The sequence below is a fragment of the Ammospiza nelsoni genome, chromosome 1 (assembly GCF_027579445.1).
Source record: "Ammospiza nelsoni isolate bAmmNel1 chromosome 1, bAmmNel1.pri, whole genome shotgun sequence".
Lineage (NCBI taxonomy): Eukaryota > Metazoa > Chordata > Aves > Passeriformes > Passerellidae > Ammospiza > Ammospiza nelsoni.
In genome coordinates this window covers 76,875,093-76,887,318 of record NC_080633.1, presented here as the reverse complement: position 1 = coordinate 76,887,318, position 12,226 = coordinate 76,875,093, and the positions used below count along the sequence as shown (strand labels likewise).

At 35.7% G+C, this 12,226-nt stretch overlaps 1 protein-coding gene across 2 annotated transcripts in view; it reads right to left on the bottom strand.

Annotated features, from left to right (window-relative positions):
- Positions 1 to 594: 594 nt before the first annotated feature.
- Positions 595 to 12,226, bottom strand: part of CDH12 (cadherin 12) — a 153,845-nt gene continuing 142,213 nt past the window's right edge. For both annotated transcript variants that reach the window (XM_059469163.1, XM_059469171.1), the window contains 4 exons: positions 10,322 to 10,443; positions 9,583 to 9,700; positions 5,029 to 5,280; positions 595 to 1,515 (listed from right to left, as the gene is read on the bottom strand). In XM_059469163.1, coding sequence (XP_059325146.1) covers positions 1,019 to 1,515; positions 5,029 to 5,280; positions 9,583 to 9,700; positions 10,322 to 10,443 — 989 coding nt within the window. In that variant the 3' untranslated portion in view covers positions 595 to 1,018. The remainder of the gene's footprint in view (positions 1,516 to 5,028; positions 5,281 to 9,582; positions 9,701 to 10,321; positions 10,444 to 12,226) is intronic.

Genomic DNA, 12,226 nt, shown 5'->3' with positions numbered 1-12,226 from the left:
CAATGGAAAAATAGCTATATTTATAATATATATGCTTATGGTGACTACAAAGTAACAATCTAAATGCAAAGAAGAGTGGTGTGGAGTTATTTACATGTATTTCTTTAGTGATACTTATAATGGAAGAGGTGTCTTTGTACTGAAAATACAGTAATAATCTTTAAAAACCCTCTCCATTTTTATGTTCTAATAATAGTCTCATTTCAAAAGAAGCGGGGAGACAAGGGAAATTTCCTTCACATCAAGGAATAGCTGCTTTCATCCTTTTATTATTTTGGAAAAATGTAGTATTCGTATGAACATTTTAAATATTCACCGATGTAAGTTAAGATCTTTTCCTTTTTAATTTGGGCTTTACATCTTCAAAGTGAGCAATAGCATTTTAAATTTAAATTCTCAGTGAAACTTTGGAAGAGGAAATATGATGTCTTAACATATTGTTTTTTTAAAAAAAAAAACAACAAACGTAACCCCCAAACACAATGTACACACCCCCCTCCTCCCCCACAGTTCTAGTCATTAGATACTCCAGGAAGTGATCTCCGTTTTTTTCTAAAAGAAGTCAGCATGTTGCTATTGCTTCTTGTCTTAAAGTTCATGTTTGATTTACCATTCAGTTTTGTAACACCATCACAGCAGACAGCTTACCACTTAAATGATAAAAGTTTCAATAGGCACTTTAGTGGAATTACGAAAAAGCTACCACTCTTCCACCATGATGCCAGAAAGCTACCTTCTTTCTAAGTCAGGTCAGTAAACTGCACCTTGTAGGCCTGAGCTTGTCTCAGTGTAATTCCAGAGTAACAAAATAACAACAACAAAAACCTGTGTATATTACAGGATTTATCATTCTTTCTCAAATCAAACCAAAGCTGACGGTATGATAAATGTAGTAACTTGCTGGAAACAATTTCTGTCTTTTATAATCAAAGTAATTGTGTCTTATATAAAGCTTAGGTTTATCTTCTAATTTTGCTGTTGGTTTGCTTTTCTTTTTGTTTCACTGTTGTAGTTGTACTTAAGTGACTTTGTCAGGGTTATAACTTTCTTCTCCAAACATATCTGCCAAGATCTTAAAGCGAGGTCCCCAATCACTCAGATAGTCATAATCCTGATCTGCCTCTGTTGTGAGTGAGTCTATAGAGCTGAGAGACTCTGCAACAGATCCATTTCCTTCATAAGCATACGTTGCCAAGGAGTCATAAGGGGGTGCAGATGGATCTACATCATTTTCCTGCAGCCTTTGATTAATGAAATCTCTTATGTCTGTGTTATCTTCTGCTGGTGGTCTGTGGCGCGTAAAACGCAAGGTGTCTGGTTTTATGTCCCTGCGCATTTTATTATCTTCAATCACTTTGGGATTCCTCAGGGCACCAATGTCAAAAGCCTGGGTGTCCTCTTCTCCACCTCCTTCATCATCATAATGGATAACATTATCTCTGATGTCTTCTTTAGAGGTCATCAGGGTGTCTTTCTTCTTCTGCCTCCGTAGTGCTACATACAGTACTACAATAACTGTAATGAGAGACAACTGAAGTTAAGACATGCAGAGAAATAATTTGATAGTCTGACGACACATCATTATATCTTTCTTTGAAAGCCACAAGCAATCAAAGGGACTTTTGTCCTTAGAAAAGAGCAGTGCTTAGCAGTGCTGTAGCCAATGAAAAATTATATGCTCTTTGACATACGAATCTAACTTTCCTAAGTGATTGCTGTACTGGAGGAATTGCTGGAGGAAGCATCAAATAAGTTTCCTGCTGGCCTGCTCTACAAACTAATTGAATTGAAAAGGACTTCAGGTTTTTAGTTCAGAGAGACATTTAAAAATATTTTAAAAAAATATTTTGCATAGAAAAATAAAGAAAAGAACCCTAAATTTACACTTTGAAGAAAAGAATAAAAAACTAAACCAAAACCCCAACCCAAAGAGTATTACAGAAAAAAGAAATTGAATTTTGAATAATAAATAATTTGAATAATTTCAAATTTTGAATTTTTGGAACACAGAAAAAAAATCCTACTGTATCTTTTTATACAGTACACTTCAGCTCTTCAGGGATCTGCTTCAAAAAATTACTTGTTATAACGTTCTGGGAAGAAGAAAGGTCTAGGACAGCTGGTTGGTTTTCAAGTATCATGTCCTCCAAACTCAATAATGATCCAAACTGAGGAGCAGAAGATCAAGAAAAGGCAGCAGAAAGCCTGCATTGATGAATAAGAAGCTCTTATTTAAACTCAGTGATAAAAAAGAGGCATCTAAGAGTTGAAAACAGCGACAGGTGAGCCAGGAGGAATATGCAGTGCTAGTCTGAACACACAGGAATGAGGTAAGGAAAGACAAAGCCCACATGGTGCTGTCTCAGGAGGGACACAAAAGGCAGCAAGAAGGGCTAGTACAAGTAAGACAGAAAGAAAGGGTAGAAAGGTAAAGGTGGGCCCATTGCTGAATGGGGCAGAGGAGCTGTTGCCAAATGACATGGAAAAGGCCAACCCAGCCAGAAACTTCTTTGACTGTCTTTTTTCTGTAAAGTTCTCCTTCAGTAATTTCATGTCTCTGAGACCAGAAGGAAGAAAGAAGACCTAATCCTTGGTGGAAGAGGATCAGGTCAGAAAATACTTGAACAAACTGGAAGCACAAGAGCATGGGATATGGTGAGATACAGATATGAATGATGAGGAAGGTGGCTGCTATCGTTGTGAGGCTATTTGTGATAATTTCTGAAAGGTCATGGTGACTGGGAAAGGTTTCTGACAACTGCAGCAAGTGTCACTCCTGTCTTCAAGTAGGGCAAGTAGAATGAGTTAAGGAACTAGAGCAGCCACTCTCACCTTGATTTTTAGGAAAATTATGGAGAAAATAATTCTGGAAACTAAGAAGGGGCATAAGAGTAACAGGGACGGATTTATGAAGATGAAATTGTGCTTAACTCACTTGATAGCCTTCTACAATAAGGTGACTGGTTGATGAAGGGAGAAAAGTGCAGTAATATTATCCTAACTCTAGCAAAGCTTTTGATATTGTCTTTCATAACAATCTTCTCAGAAAACCTGAAAGTGAGGACTATCCAAGCAGATGGTGAGGTGGATTGCAAAGCTGCCAAACTGCCAGACTGTAAAGGTTGTGAACAATATTTCAAAGACCAGATTGAGGCCAGTCTCTAGTAAAGTAGCACAAGATTTGGTACTGGGACTACTTTTGTTTGATACTTTCATAAATAGCCTGGATGGTGGGATTGAGTGCACCCTCAGCAAATTTTCAGGCAATAAAAAAGAGTAGTTTTGCCACTGTTCAAAGGGATCTCATCAGGCTGAGGGAGTGGGCCAAAAGGAACTCAATGATGTTCAACAAATAGAAATTCCAAGTCCCACACACAGAGAGGAGTAATTGCTTACTGAAGATGCTGTTGGCCAACTGACCAGAAAGCAGCTTGATGGATGAGGCCCTGCAATCCTGGTGGACAACAAGCTCACCATGAGCCATGAACATGCCCTTCTATCAAAGAAGATCAACAGCATTTGGGACTGCATTAGGAGAAACACTGCTAGCAGGTCTAGTGAGATGGTCATTGCCCTCTGCTCACCTCTGCTTATGCAGGGTTGGAGTTCCGGGCCCAGTTCTGGGCTCCTCACTAAAAGATGGACATGGACTCCCTGAAGTGAGGCCAATGTAGGCCCACAAAGATGACTAAGGGATGGGACCATCTGCCACACAAGCAGAGACTAAGAGAGCCAGGTCTGCTCCTTTTGGAGAAGGCACAGAGGGATCTTACCAATGTGCATAAATACCTGATGGATGGAAGTAAACAGAGCCGGGCTTTTCTGAGGGGTGTCCTGTCACAGGAGAAGAGGCAATGGGCACAAAATGAAATGTGGAAAAGTCCATTAAAATGTTAGAAATAAAAGGTTTCTTTATCACCAGGATGTCAAGCAGTAGAATATGTTGCACAGAGATGTTGTGGGGTATTCACCCTGCTCTAACTGGAATTGTGTCAAAGGAGACAGCATTCTTCTTGCTTCAAAATACTCACATAAGTTATTTGGTTTACTTAGTTTTTGGTTTTGTTTTAAATTCTTCAGAATGAGTATATTTCTGAATTTAATTGCTACTCCATGGGAAGAGTGACCATTGGCCATTCTTGTTCTGATTTGAAATAATATTTTTTCTCACAACATTACTTTTTGACACAGAGCAGAAATCCTGACTTATACCCACTATTACTCAGAAGCTATTTATGCAACCCTGAGTCTTTAGTAATTTACTTAAGTGGCACCTACATCATCCAAATGTAATGAGATATTCACATGTTATATATTCTGTGTCAGGATCTATTTTTGGGTATACATTAGACTATCATGTGACCTTGGAAGCCATTAGTATCAAAACAAGGCATAGGCCAACATCTGTAAGACTGAGTCTGATTTCTGAAGCCCACATGGTGCCTGTATAAGCTTTAAAGTTGATTTTATTTCATTAGCAGTTACTTCAGGCTATATTCCAAGTAAGATGCACTTTGGATAGGCTGTTTATAAGACAGTACGTAAATATAAGTTAGAACAAATAATAACGCCACCTTATGAAATCAATGCCTGCCTAAAATCAAAAAGCTTCCTGTGAAGCTTTAAATAGATGTGGCCAGTAACAGTCTGTTACAATTGCTTTCTCCTCTTCCATTTCTTCATTCTCTTTTTGCTTAAGTGAGCATGAAGAATTAAATAAAAGCTCTTACTATGTTCTTACTGCTGTTACTGTCAGTAGGACTTGTCTACCTCAGTAATAATCTAAAAAATGGATCTTTTAATAAAGATATTGAAAATAATTTCAGAGAAAAAATTATGATTTGGGTTCCTCTGAAAACTAATGTAATAAGTGATATAGCATGGATTAGCAGATTCATGGTCATGAGCAGTGTTTTGGGGTATTCTAGAAATAAACTGCTGCACATTTTCTATGGCTTTTGTTAAAAACTAGGGGAAGCTAGTGAATAATCATAGTAAAGCACTTTGCAGGGTTTCATGAGAACTAACCTAGAAGTATAACAATACACAACAAGATTGCAATCAAAGCTCCTGTGCTGAGGCCGACTGGTAAGAAGATTGCTTCCACATTGCAGGACTGGATGGTGCCATCAGAATCACATCTGCAAACACGGATGGTCAGAGTGTTTGTGCTGCTCTGGACAGGGTAACTGCTGTCTTCAATTACTATCGGAAGAAAGTACAGCTCTTGCTGCCTTCTGCTGTAGCCATTTCTCCTGGTTTCAATCCCAGCTGTGTTGTCTGTAAAACATGACAGTCATTAGCAGGGTTTTATTGTGTACTTCACTCCATATTTTAGCCTATATCACCTTCAGTAATAAGCTGGTATTTCATATTTGAACCTTGGTGAATTACAAGCATTACATAATTGCCTTGCTTTGCCATTACAGAAGGCATTGTATTCTGACCGGTACAGTTATTTTTTTCAGAGCCTGAAACAATTTTCCTTTTCTTGTAAACCTTTTAAGAGCTGAAATTTCAAAGAAGACAAAAATAATTTAAAAAACCCCAAACAAAACATTAAAAGCATGCTTCTGAAGACTTTTCAGTTTTTTCACCTGATCTCCTTATATTCTAAGCCTGTGGTCCAAAGGATTTTGATTTGGTATGAATTTAGAATCATGTCTGAGTCAACTTAATTTCCCTAAAAATACAAAAAAATACACCTGGACATTATGCAATCATTTTAGCCTTCCTTCCGCATTAAAAATAACTAGAGAAATTAACTGAGTACTAAAAATTCAGTACAGTTTCCATCAATTAATCCACTTCTAGACTTTGTTGTTGCTTCACAGTCAGTTATTGATGCTTTTCTGAATCAAAGTAGCAAGCAATTGATGTAAAGATGAATATATATACATTAAAAACAAAACTAAAATTAATTTGACAGGGAATTAATGAGATGACAGAACTAAATGAAAGTAAACTGCTGCAATTACCATTTTTCCATCTCACATATATTTTTAATTACATTTTTTACAAGATGTCACATGATGGTTTTCATGCCTCAGAGGTTTGATACAAGGTAAAAGGATTAAGGGTGCTGAATTTCACGCTCAAATACTGGTATGGAGTTCTAATTAAGGACAATTAGACGGAACCCTAAATGTCCAAAATTAGATATGTTATGATTAGATGCCATTGAGAAGGTGCATAGATTAAAAAAATACTTCAGACACCTCCTTTTCATCAAACTCAAACATGGACAGGTCAAGTTCAGTTACACTTAGTTTTGAAAAGGAAAAAATATCTCAGAATAGTTTGAATCAAACCAGCTTCCATCTTCAGCTTTTTATTTCTCTCTATAATCACTTGCACTGTATAAAAAGTTAAGGAACTAATTTGAAGACATTCAGTTAAATCTTATTTCTATTATTTTTTCCATATTTCTATGATTAGAATTATTCATATTCTTTTATTTTTTCTTCTAATTGAAACACTGAAGATCACTTTAAAAGCTTACAATGCAACTAAATTATTTTCCATCCTCCTTTGAGAAGAATCAATCAGATAAACCTCTTATCTCCTTGGTTTTGAACAGTTTTTGTTGCTCTTTTATGACCCCTTTCAATTGTTCATAGTTCTTTTGAAAATATGGACACAGGTAAGTGTTTGAACTCTACACAGGAGAGTCTAGAAAAGCTGAGATAGCTTCTGGTTCTTCAATCTGTTGGCAATAAATTAATTTATAGGCTATGTGTGAGAAAAGGAAATTCTGTCTGTCACATGAGCAATGGAGTGTACTCCACATGGAAGCTGCCCTCCAGAGAGCAGAGTGAGGCCAGCAAAGCAAAGCATTTGCACTCCCTTTGGAAGAGCTCCAGCTCTGCCAGGGCATCACTTCTATTAACAATTAACACAGTGGATTGGTCTCAGTGCTGCTGAAAGGCAACCTTGAGCTTCTGTCTCACTCCACAACTCATTTAGTTATATTCTGAAGTTCGGGGCCTGGCTTCTCTTGGGTGCAGCACAGGAATAGCTGCTGAAGCTACACCTGCTGAGGTATCAGAACACCCATGATTTTCAGTTGTATAGAATAACACAGGGATTAGTGCTTCTTGGTATATTTAAAAATTTTAAATTCCACCTTTACTTGTAAAAGCACTAATTGTACTACAGTGAACAACACTGTGTCCTCAAAAAATGGAAAAAAATTGCTTTCACAATGTACCTGCTTGTTACTAACATAATTTCTAACTTAAAAGAAAATGGAATTTGTCTTTAAAAGGTTTCTCCAGTGAAAATAAGGTTGTGTTACTACACCTCTAAATTGTGCACAGAACAGACCATTCTCCACCTTTTTTGGCCAACAAAAGGCAGATGAAATTGCAAGACAGGACTTTTGTTTGGACAGATTTTTTCCTAATATCTTTGCTAATCATCAATAATGAAAAAAAAAGGTTTTTATGGCTTTTTTTTTTGTTCCTTACATTGTAACAAATTGCATACTTCTTTTTTATTTTTCTTTTTGTTTTTAAGTGTTAAGAAATGCTTTTAAAATTTTATATCTTGTGGTTTCCACTTTATCAGAATATTGCATTTGATTTTATACAGTAATGAAACTTCATTAACAGATTACTGAGATCCAAATCATTTCAGTGTCAACATTACTGGTTTAAACAGGGAAATTTAATTATCTAATAATATTTGAACAATTTCCTCACCAACCTCACACACTTTTTACAAAAGCTCTAATTATCGTATAGACTTACTAAGTTTAAAAATTATTTTGATGAATTAAATCTGTTAAAATTACCTGAGAAGACTTCTTTTTAAAGCAGAAGTTCGTAATTATTATTTTAAAAAACAAAAAAAAAAAAACCATAATCCTTGTTGAAGTTAAAGGATATTTGAAGAAACAGAGATGAAAAAAAAATAAGTTAAAGCTCTTACTTTAAAGAAATATTTATAAAAAAAATAAATTAAAGGTATTTAGAAATACATAGTATTTATGTTCTAAGACTATATAATTGTGAAGATTCTACCCATATGGGCCTTAAAATATGTTCCAGAGCAAAGTAATGCCCTAATCTTCCAAGAACAGAAGTAAGGGAACCTGGATCTGTTGTAAAGTCCTCCTTCATATTCATTGAGCTCTCTGTCTCAAGAAAACTGTTTGAATGCCATTTGATAAAATGCGTTAGATCTACATAGTTTTGGTTTTATAAGATACTATTATTCATGTCTACAATATTATGAATGGTTTCACTATATTCTCTATTTAAGAAACCTTAAGGGAAGTTCTTGGCTCACCAGTTCAGTCTTTTTAACTACCTATGACACGCAAAGATAAAAGTCACTATTTAGTTTCAGAATAAACCATTTTCATTGTATCAGCCTCATAGGAGAGCTATACATAAAGAGAAAAGAGGCACAGTTTGTTTTTTCAAATTTATTTTTTCCTGAAGTTTCTTCAGGGTTAATAGTGGTTACCTTATGTAGTTGGCTTTAGTTTTCTATTACATAACAATGTCAATAATGCATGGCTTCAAAAGTTATGTGGACCATATACATAATTTAAATACATTTTTAAAAGGTTGAAAAAAAGGCCTTCATAATTATTTCAATTGGTGTATTATTCATTTCTAGCACTTTTAAGGGCTTGGGTCACTTAATTCACAAGAAAGGAACCTTTACCTTATGACCTATGTAACCTCAAATTTAAATTGAAAACAGCAATTAAAAAATTAAGAATTATGTAATTTTTTAGATAGTGATATTTATAACCTGCACAGTCAAATGTTTTTGAACTTTGTTGAATAACTTTAGATGTTCTTTTTTTGAAGTGCAATTTAAATTTAAAGATCATCTAATAGCTTAAATACTTCTTTTTTTCTTATTTGATTAAATTAGTTAGTGATGAAAATTTGCTACAATTTTGGTTTAGCTGTGTCTGTTCACAAGACTACATCCTTGAAGATCCTTACAGTAGAAAGAAAAAAATTGTGGTTTTTTTTTTTTTTTTTGTCATCTAACAAAAGAGTTCAAGTTAAAAAGTAGGAAAAAGGATATTCAGTTATGACAAAAATTTGAAGAAAAATCAGGGATGTCAGTCGTACAAATTTACAAGTTTTTAAGGATGGTGTACCTCAGCAGCTCTGTAGATATTTAGAACTCACTCTTCTGCGGGATTACATATCCTCAAGAAAGCACAATATCTGGGTACTTTGAAAATGGTTAGCAAAATCATAGTATTTAAACAAGACAGCAATAGTGCCTTGTTTAAAGGTATACCTTCATTGGCATATGGATTCTTCCTGAGATACTGAATGATAAAAGGAAGAAACTAAAACAGGTAGCAGTGTTTTTGAAGGCCTGTAGGGAAATCTCAGCCTTTGGTGTTCTGACAATTCCTGCCCCTAAAAATAAGAAAAGGTGCAAGACCTGAATTTATATTAATATAAATCCCAGATAGTTTAGCAATTAGAAATGTCAAAGAAAAATGTTAGGTTCTGCAGACACAACTGTAATTGAAAGTAAACATATTTGTCATTGTAACTACAGTCTGCTGCTCTGAAAGAGAGTTATGGGTAACCAACTTACTTCTGTAGTCATGGACTGTGAAGTTTGGTTTGTTGGAAGCCTCAGATGACAGTTTGAAGGAAAACCTTTGCCCAGCTGGTGACAAATCTTTATCTGCTGCAGTGATGGTCTGTATCACCTGAAACCAGATTAATTCAGAATCAGTTCACTCTTCTAAAAGAAGCAGTTTTGTAGAAGTGCAAAGTGAAAATCAAACAAAAGTGTTGAAAGTGAGATCTTGTTGGATTACTGTCATTCCTTTAAAACACTGCACAATGGAGGCAAGAAGTCTGAATTCTATAACCACCAGAGAACTCAGAAGGTCTTGCTTTGACATATCTGATAAAAATCAGAAACATTTACTGTATATTCACAGTATTTATTATTTATTGTTTATAATAAAATGCTGGTGATGGCTTTTGGTAGAATGGTTATGCTTCACTTCATCTGCTACTACTCCTGTCACAGTTACAACCCTTTAAAATCCCTTTGGAAAAGGGATTCTTTCTCCTCTCATAGCTATTAAATGCACAATAAAGGGAGGCTCAGGCCCATACAATTGGAGAAATTTAAAAAAAAAATAGACTGCAAATTGACCATAAAAGTCAAGAAACAGAATTCCAATATGTATTTCCAACACAGACATTTTGTTTGTAGAAGAATTCTGCCCATGATATAATTTTTAAACCCAGAAATTTCTACTTCTATAAATAATAAGGAAAGGAAAAGCAAAAGAGTAAGCATCACAAATTTGAAATACCTGTCCTGGCTTGGCATTTTCACATACAGATGTCTCATAGGGAACTGAAATTTCAGGAGGAAACTCGTTGACATCCAAAACATTTATTATAACATTGACTTTGCTGGTTAATAGTGGGTTACCTATAAATAATTTTAGAAGAAAAACATTACATTTGTTGTCATCACCAGTCTCATAAACTGACATAAACTTGTGATCTCAGTACTCTGGCTCCCAAAAGCCCTTGACTTCCATTTATTTCTGATTTGAACTAAGAAAACAGAACCAAACTTCTTATCAATTTGTACCAGAATTTGATCCATTACTCTTCATGGGTTAAGGAATCAGTTAGGGTGATTATGTTTAGAGCATAAATGGAAAAAAAGTGAAGTTGTACCTGTTATTAAGCATGCAAATTTTTCTCAGATCACTTTTCATTAAGCCTGTGGAAAACACTTCCAATGATTAAAGCTGAATTCTGTTTTCCACAACTAAATGCAGAAAATCACTATTTATTGCCTAGCCATTTTTCAACTCTTCAAGATATTAAGGAGGAAAGCAGAGCATACCAATTTAAAAGACAAATAAGAGAGAAAGATATGAAAAAAGAAAATCTTGCTGCCAGCCAGAGTCAGTGTTAAATTTAGCAGTGGAACACTCACAGCTAGCATTCAAATATTTGGACATGTCATGAAAGGTATTTCTTTAACTGCAAAAGTGTTTGCAGGCAGCAAATACTTTTGTGCAAAAGAAATGTTAAACAAAAGTACACACCACATTTCTTTCCACTGTCCTTCCTCTATAGATAATTTTCATCAGTCACTCGATGCATTTTATAAACAAGTTTACTTGCAAGTGCAATGTCTGGCAAAACAGAGACCCTAGTACAATACAAAGCACATCATGTTCTCTTTTAATTTATGCTGAGACCTCCTGCAAAATAGCAAATATGTGAAAAATAGTATAACTGGTGAGTCAAAAGTATGATTATTTTATCCTTTTCCACTTAAGATGAGTGGCAGAAACAGTTAACTATGGAAAAAATCTATGCTATAAATGAGGTTGTTGTAGGACTGACAACGTGAGATCATGTTCTAGTACAAGAGGAGCTGTCTTGAATCTTCAGGAATAATTCATAGAATCATAGAATGGCTTGGGTGGGAAGGAACTTTAAAGATCATCTAGTTCCAAGCCCCCTGCCACAAGCAGAGACACCTTCCGCTAGACCAGATTGCTCAAGCTCTCTTCCAACTTAGTCTTGAACACTTCCAGGGAAGGGGCACCCACAACTTATTCCTCAACCCATGTGCCAGTGGCTCAGCACCCTCACTGTAGCAAATTTCTACCTCATATCCAATCCAAATCCACTCTCTTTCAGTTTGAAGCCATTTCCCCTCGTCCTGTCACTACATGCTGCTGTCAAAACTCCAGCTTTCTTGTAGGCTCCCTTCAGGTACTGGAAGGACACAATTAGGTCACCCCAGAGTGTGCTCTTCTCCAGGATGTAAAAGCTCAATTGTCTCAGCCTGTATTCATAGGAGACGTGCTCCAACCCTCTGATCATCTTTATGGCTCTCAATGGACCTTTCAAACTATTTGTATTGGGCACTTGCTTTGCAACTTGTATCATCCTTGGCATTTCATTTGTTTATCACTAACACAGCAAAGGGCAAAGTCTCTTCACATTGTCACTGTAAAAAACAAAAAAAATTGCATGCTTTCTTCCTTATTCTTAGGAACTACTAAATGCAGTAGTAGTTTCAGGGGGCCTCGGTTAAAACCAAAGGTATTCCCCAGTTATTTCCTAGTTACACAGGACTAGCTGCAAGATGAACTTTTTTTTTACCTATTTAGAAGAAGTAGTTAAACCCACCAATCTATAAACACATCTTGGAACCTAGAAGATGACAAAAATGCACTACCCAG